At 44.4% G+C, this 8339-nt stretch overlaps 1 protein-coding gene across 1 annotated transcript; it reads left to right on the forward strand.

Moving 5' to 3' along the window:
- The first annotated feature begins 2710 nt into the window (after positions 1 to 2710).
- On the forward strand, positions 2711 to 8124 carry metrn (meteorin, glial cell differentiation regulator). Its single transcript, XM_079492499.1, has 4 exons — positions 2711 to 3003; positions 3848 to 4281; positions 5789 to 5848; positions 6488 to 8124. Exons 1-4 carry the CDS (start codon positions 2903 to 2905, stop codon positions 6799 to 6801), a joined length of 909 nt encoding a protein of 302 aa, XP_079348625.1. The 5' UTR covers positions 2711 to 2902; the 3' UTR covers positions 6802 to 8124.
- Positions 8125 to 8339: the final 215 nt, after the last annotated feature.

The following is an 8339-nucleotide window of genomic DNA, read 5'->3' on the forward strand; positions in this document are numbered from 1 at the left end:
ACCGAATAAATACACACAGCACTAACACCCTGATGCAATGCTCGTACACCTACAATAGCAGTAACACTACATTGTCAGCACCTCCTTTCCTCGTCCACAACACAGTAACACACACACACACACACACACACACACACACACACACACACACACACACACACACACACACACACACACACACACACACACACACACACACACACACACACACACACACACACACACAGAGAGAGAGAGAGGACAGAACAAGAGTACAGTTTACCGAATAAATACACACAGCACTAACACCCTGATGCAATGCTCGTACACCTACAATAGCAGTGTTTGAAGACACTGCGTTCACGGGCCCCTTCAGAACGCGGGTGTCACTGAGGACCTGAACTCTACGAGAGTGGGAAACTGGCTACGGTTACGTGTGAGGACAACCAAACAACATTTCATTGGAATCAATGAGGGGCTTTGTTCTCTAGGTGCAGAGCAGAAACAGACGGGTCTGGTCTTTCACACACTCTGTCTGACCTTGAATGGGAAACTAACATGACTACTGTTTGAACGCGCTCGTGCTACTCTGCATGCTGAGCTGAAACCAGTCCTAAGAGCGAAACTGCGAGGGTCACAAGAGGTGCACATGCTGATGTTTAAATGGACATGTGTCTCTCAGTGCAACGATGCTTTGTGCAGTGTGCATCATATCTATGCGTGTGTGTGTGTGTGTGTGTGTGTGTGTGTGTGTGTGTGTGTGTGTGTGTGTGTGTGTGTGTGTGTGTGTGTGTGTGTGTGCGCGCGCGCACACGCACTGCAAGCATTGTGCGCACGTGGATTCCATGTCAGATTCGTGATGCCCATAACTAAGTTTAGGCACGAATGTATTCTTTCTTTCTCTTTTTTTGATTTGGTCACCCCCTGCCTTTCTCCCTTTTAAACTGTGTCCCTTTGAAATGCCCCGGGGAGAACAAAGCCCAGTCCTGCTACAGACAATAAAGCAGCTGGATTTCTGCACATGTGCCTTTGTGGAGGTCTGATGCCTTGTCATAACTTGATCAGCAGGCCTTCATCAGACACACGCACACGCATGTACACGCATGTGCACGCACGCACGCACACACACACGCACACGCACACGCACACGCAGTCACACACACACACACACACACACACACACACACACACACACACACACACACACACACACACACACACACACACACACACACACACACACACACACACACACACACACACACACACCTACATTGAAAGTCACTGTTACGGGTCAGGGAAATGGATAGCAGTCTATCAGCACAAAAGAATATTTGATTTGCTTCTAAATACTGCAACATGAAAGAGACGCGCAGCGGGGTAAAGGGCAGAGGGCACAACACAACAGGGAGAAACTTGCCATCAATTGTACATTTATTTCCTTGGTGGCGAATGGCGAATGAAAATATCATCATTGATCATTTGGTGTTATTTCATGTGATTTGTGTGAGTTATTACATCACTATAGAGCACTGTATGTTCCTCAGATCTTATGAAATCCAGATAGTTTTCAAGTGACTATTGATGAATCCATGCAGACATTTTTTCTAAACTGCTCTAAAAGAGCACTTACCCCTGAAAAAAGCCAAAGCCTACCCCCCGCCCTCCCTGCTGTTTACTGTACATATTTTTTAACTTTTCGTTTTCTACTCGTTTATATGGTGTTTTTGCATAGTAGCCTATTGCATATCTATCATTCAATGTTTCGATGAATTGAGTAGGAGGACCCCAATGGAAACAAGCCATATGCTTTCTTGGATAAATCAATTTAGCAGACCTTGTCTGCTTGTACTGTAGGCCTACTTCCATGTGCTTGTCCATGCAAACTGTAAATACATTTTTCAATCAAATGCAAAAGCATACTTGGTCAAAATACTATAACTTAGTGAAAGACTCAATACTAAACTTAACTAAATACTAAAACATTCCAGAATATGTTAAATATGAAGCACTGAATAATATCAGGTTCATAATCTCAATATTTTTCTTTATTTACCCAATTTAGGATTAACTGATAGTACAATGTATTTACTGGTGATACTAGATTGTACAATATAAATTATAGTTGTTATTATTATTATAAGTGCATGATGGCTATATAGGGTCAGACTCTAAGATTATTTATTTTCAGTCTATTTATTATTATAATATTCTTAACTCTTATATCCTGTGTTTCATGCTTAATTGATATCTATCTATCTATCTATCTATCTATCTATCTATCTATCTATCTATCTATCTATCTATCTATCTATCTATCTATCTATCTATATCTATCTATCTATCTATCTATCTATCTATCTATCTATCTATCTATCTATCTATCTATCTATCTATCTATCTATCTATCTATCTCTATAAATAATAAACTTTAAACTGACATTATAGACGTTTTCAACTATGTGAAATCTAAACTGATGTTTTATGCAGCATTGCAGGCATGTCTAACGCAATAGTAAATAGCCCAACATGGTTTATTCTTGCATACTGATAGACCATTGTAGTCGTCACGGGCAATAGGGCACACACCCTTCCCCCTCTGAGTGAGTGGTTTAAAGTTTCACCTCTCGGAATGTGATTGGTTGGTGAAGTTTTGCTGAGGGGGATAACTTCAGAACCCCCCGTCCTGTGTGTGCGCACATCTATGGTGAGAGCGTTGAGCTACTGTGTCTGTGTGTCAGTATTCTTCTCTTCTCTTATCCGTAATAGGTAGGAGGATAGGCTACACAACTATGGAGTTTATTAATAGCATACACTTACAATTCGGTTTTTGCTGAACTTTCACTCGCAGAAGGTATAGGAAAGTCTGTCCTTGGAATAACGGTCTTTCCTCCGCTCGGGTATTGATCATCCACTGAGGAAAATGGCTTGTTTTGGGATTTATCAATGTTGGATTCTACTATTTGCCATTTTTGATATGGCGCGATCTAACTACTCCGAAGACCAATGCACATGGAAAGGAAGGCAAGTATCTTTTAACATATTAATACTAAATGACAATAGAATATGCCACACTAGTTCATGATGTGAAAATGACACATGCAATATAGTTTGTCATTCGGTGATGCAACGGAGGTCTCTTGGCGTGCATTTTAAAATATACAAACTGATGCAATGGACTCATTGGACTGTGGTCATTGACGAAACAAGTTGAGACATGCTTATTAGAGGGCCATTCAAATTGTTGTAGGCTAGCGCTTCTGCCTCAGGGCTGACCTGCAGAAGACATGATCAATATGCTATAGGCTATAGCCTACCTACAAGTAGTTAGGGCGCTCAAATCTGAACAATATATTGTGCATTATGCAAGCTGAATTATTACGTTGAATTGACCTAGTTAACCATTAAAATGCATTAAAAACGATGCCCGTACAGATGCGATGGAATCATATGATCCAGATTTTGAACAGCTTCCAGTAGGCGGCGCCCTCTCTCCCGGTGGCTGCGCATATCTGAACACACTCATCACACTGCGGCCTGCATTTATTTTATGCATTTCAACTTCGAATAGTCATTTCTAGTTCCTGGTTCTTTCATGTCGGCCAGCTGTCCCCTTTCAGTGCCCACATCTGAAACCAAACCTAAAAACCACACGTCCTGCACTAGACTAGTGCCCAGCGAAAATTTCTTTATTGGTTTCACCACTTCCTCTGATGGTATGTGGATGACTCAGATTTCATGATGTGGTGAGAGAACTCTGTTAGATTTGGAGGTCAAAGTTCTGGAGGGAAAGGGTTTTTCTTTTTTACTTTACAAACTTTACATAGCCTAACCAATTGCCCCCATCTCTGTTTCTCTTCCCTCACAGTGGTTTGTCCCAGAAGGCAGGCAGCGTGGAGCAAATCTCCCTCCACTGCTCAGAGGGAACCCTGGACTGGCTATACCCCAAAGGAGCCCTGCGACTGACGCTATCTCCCCGCCTGCCCTCCAACGCGGTGGGCCCCGGGGGCAGCAGCTCGGGCCTCATCACAGCCTGCATCAAACCGTCAGAGCAGTTCCACGGAGCCCAGCTCTACCTGGAGAGAGACGGGGTCCTGGAGCTCCTGGTGGGAGACCGCTTGGAGACCTCTCCCCCGCCGAGGGTGCGCTGCTTCAGTCGTCTGCCCGGCGAGAAGGTGGCCCTCTACCTGCAGGCCACGCCGTACCAGGACATCAGCCGCCGCATCGCCTCCTTCCGCTATGAGCTGAGAGGGGATTGGGCGGCGCGGCTGTCCCTCGACTCAAACCAAGTCAATGATGAAGGTGAGCTTGTAGTAGCCAACTGTTAGCCTTGGTTCAAGTCAAAGGGTTTTTCAGTGGAGTTTTTAGTGGTGTTGGTGGGTGGGGGGGTGGATTGGCATTTTCAAGAATGCTCTCTGTTCATTTCATGAATAGTGAGCATGCAGAGTATACTGACATAGCCAGATACTGCAAGAGTTAACACAATTACCTTCATTCATTTCCTTCCATGGAACAATGAATCATGTTATATCGTGTATCATAAAATCCACATTGAGGATGGCTCATAATTTCAAACAGACTCCTCTGGAGGGTTTGTTGGACTTTCCACTCCACGGTCCCTGCAGTGTGTGTGTGTTGGGGGGGGGGGGGGGGGGGGGGGGGAGCAGTGGCAAAACTGCAAAAAGAGTCTACTGGTCTCAGTCTGGATTTGGAGGAGAACGAATGAGGAGTGGGGAGAAGGGGGTTGTACAAAAGCCCAGTATGTGGGGCCTTCTCCAGAGTCCAGGGCTCTTTCAATGGGGGCTGCATGAGCATTCTGGGATTACTGCGGTCGCTCATGGCAACAGAGAGGCCTCTACCCAGCTGAGATGCTCCCCTCTTTTGTTGAGCTGACCCTCTGTGGGGAGACTTGTCTGTAGGAGAACGCTCCCCCCCCAACTACTCTCTATCACACCCACACAAACTTTAGCTGGGGGGGGGGGGGGGGGGGTCTACAGACTAGAGAGGAAGGAATCTCATTTATCAAGAGGTTTTCCAAGAAGGAGAAAGTGGAGGGTGGGCAAGGGGCCTCCTCAGAACTTCAGGGCGAGCAGGACTTTAAAAAAAATGCCAGCCTCAGCCTGCTTTTTCTTTCCCCCCTGTTTAGTCAATGCAGTCACCCAGAGCTCGGGTGGTTTGGTTTCACTCCTTTCTTGTGGCCATCTGTGTGGATTCTTCAGTGAATCTCAGGAAGGGTTGACTGTACTTTCTATCCCCTACGATTTATTTTCTTCTTTTAAAAAAAAAGATAAGTTAAACAGCTGTCAATGAGGGTGTCAGGCCCCAGTAGGAAGGAAGTACCTTGAACCTTCTGAAAAGTGGAAGTGGAATTTTGGTCCCCCCCACCCCCCGCCACTTCTCCGCCTGAGCCCCTGTCCAGCAGGCTTTGATGAGGTGTGACTGTGTGTGAACACCCTTGCAGGGTTTAGGAGGGGGGATTCATTGGGCTTTTAAATCGTCTGGGTTGGAGGAGCCGAGCTCACACCTTAAACTGGCCATCCCCCGGCAACTGTAAAAGTAGCAGCTGTGTGCTCCACGGTGGTTGGTCTCACTGTGTGCGTGTGTCTCTGCACGGTGTCCAGATTTTCACTCACTTAACTCATGTCTTATTCTATCGTACACTGTATCCTCAAAGGTTTTATCCATAATCAGAGTCTTTGATATCCAATGGCTCAGTGCATTAATATATATATACAGTATCTTGTATTACAGTTTGTAGTACTCTGCAACATCACCCACTAACCCCCCTTCCTTCTCCCCCTCCTCCTAGGCGCCTGCAGACCCTGCAACAACACAGAGATTCTTATGGCTGTCTGTACCAGTGACTTTGGTGAGTTTTTACAGCACTGGCCTAAGTTGCCCCCCATTAGCAATAAAAACACTCGAGACAAAGGATATGGTGTGGCATTCAAATGATGACCCATGTTTCAAAAACGATCGTAGCCTACATTATTCTATTTTACAACCAAATGGAAATTAGTCAAATGGCAAGTATTGATTCCGTTCCAATAAAGTTCTAAAAATCGGTTGTGTCCAATCTGCTTACACCCAGTTGGAAAGACCCCCAGTTCAAGATCAGGCGCCACTGATTTAGTACAAATTCTCAGTACTTTGCCTGCTTAGCCCCACCTCCACCCTCAGACACTGTAGTAGACTCTAATCCTAATCCCCCCCCCTCCTCCGGGACAAAGAGCAGTGACTAATCAATCTGCATGATTCAGATTGAGCTGTAATGGGCATGAGACAAGATTATTGACCTGCACCCATCCTCCATATTCCTTTACTTTTACTATCAATCGGTTGCTTTTGGAAAACGAAATCTATAGCGGTTTAAAGACTTCAGTCATTTCTGCCATTTAGTATGTTTTAGCTTACTTCCTGATGACATTGTTGTTGACATGTTTATGTTGCTTTACTAAATCTAACTAATATGGTGCAGTAGCTAACCAGAATATGTTTTCCTCTCTAGTTGTGCGTGGTAACATTCATTCTGTGGATGAGGATGAGAACCTCCGGGCAGCGGTGATCAAGGTCAGCGCCACCAAGGTATTTCGGCAGAAGTACGCCGTGTTCACAGGGAACAGCCGTCTGACCTCCCAGGGCGAGATAAGGACTCTATTGCAGTGCGGCGTGAGGCCTGGGCCAGGCAGTTTCCTCTTCACTGGTCGGATCCACTTTGGGGAGGCCTGGTTGGGCTGTGCACCTCGCTACAAGGACTTTAAACAGGCGTACATCAAGGCCAAAGAAGCTCAACAGATACCCTGTGAACTGGCTGTGGACTGAGTATAAAAACAATTCTCCCCAACATCTATATACAGAAAGACATAATAGAGGCTGCTTCACAGCCCGAGCCAAACCCAGCCCTGTTCCAGGCTCTGCTTCTGGGCTGACGAAATCTCTCAGAGAAGGGCTTAGGAAAAAGCCATGGGTGTGTTAACTATGGGACAGTGTCACCATGGTCGATCACAGATGATCCTTTCAACGGATGCTGTCTTCCCAAAAGACCTGAGGAGTGAACCTGTACTTGTGTTACACCATTGCCAGTGTAATGTCCCAAAGACCAGCAGAGCTGTGACATGAGTGACACAGCTGTAGTGAATATGTAAGAATTTGGCATTGTTCCATAGAGATGCTATCTTCTCGCTTCAGAGCAAATTTTGAGACAAATTAACTTTGCTATTGATTCAGGGTTTTTGGGTGTCTTCAAAACCTCAGGAAATATACAGTATATGAGATCTTCAACTGAGAAGTTATTGTCACATTGATACACTTCAATGTCCAGTGTTTCTGTTCAGAAAGTGAACTGCCACCTTCCATTTTTGCAGTCAAACAGCCAAGTTAAAATGAGTAGCAACCTTCAGAAGGGCCGTTATCAGTGTTGTTATACTGTTAGGTCTAGGAGATAATGTAAGGCCCTCAAAGGAAATTTTTTTTGAAAAGTAAGAATATTTGCACTGATAAGTGAAAGGGAATGATCTGGAAATTGGCGATGCTGCAAGCACTGAGAACCAAATGAAAAGCAACTATATGTAGCATAGAGGAGCAATTGAGAACTTAATATATGTACACATGATGTGAGCGCATATCAACGCTAGGCTAAAAGCCTAGTTGAATACATTTTCAAGCTCAGCAAGCTAGTGCTGAGAGCACTTTCACAATCTAGCCAAGTCTGAGATTCAGTTTCTATGCTAGTACACACAGGGTAACACTACTTTTCAGGTGCCCTGTATAAATATTTCATCTATAAATGACACATACTCAATTGTTCACGTGAAGTCACAGTTGTTTAAAAATGTCACACACCTTGCTGTGGTTTATATCAGTAGTAATTTAGTTATATTAAAACAATGATTTGGATCCCTTTGACTTTAAATATGTTTATGATATCCATGGTTTGAAGTGGGCAGTTGTACTGCAGCAGTGTTGCCAAAGAGGACACAATGTGTCATCAAGTCTTTTGATGTTGTCTGCTGGTGTTGCCACCAAACTCTACCAAATCCGTCTTGGCTATGTTAATTCAGGACATGTACAGTTGGGTGCCACCGATATTGTCCCTTATCATTTGACCCATTTAGGCCTGACCTCAAAATTAAAAAAAAATCCTTCTAAATCCTCCAGTTTTCTGAAATAAATATTTTCACGATTTTTCAAAAATAGCAGACCTACAAGCTCGTAGCGCGCCACTCGGTGGCGCGCTACGAGCTTGTAGATCTGCTATTTTTCAATAGCTAAATTATAACAATGTTTAAAACACCAAAAGGGGTTCCCACCCAAAATGGGTTAACTGTCCTTTTGCGCAGATCACGCAAACCTCAGCAAAA

This window comes from Electrona antarctica (assembly GCF_951216825.1).
Source record: "Electrona antarctica genome assembly, chromosome: 22".
In the NCBI taxonomy this organism is placed as follows: domain Eukaryota; kingdom Metazoa; phylum Chordata; class Actinopteri; order Myctophiformes; family Myctophidae; genus Electrona; species Electrona antarctica.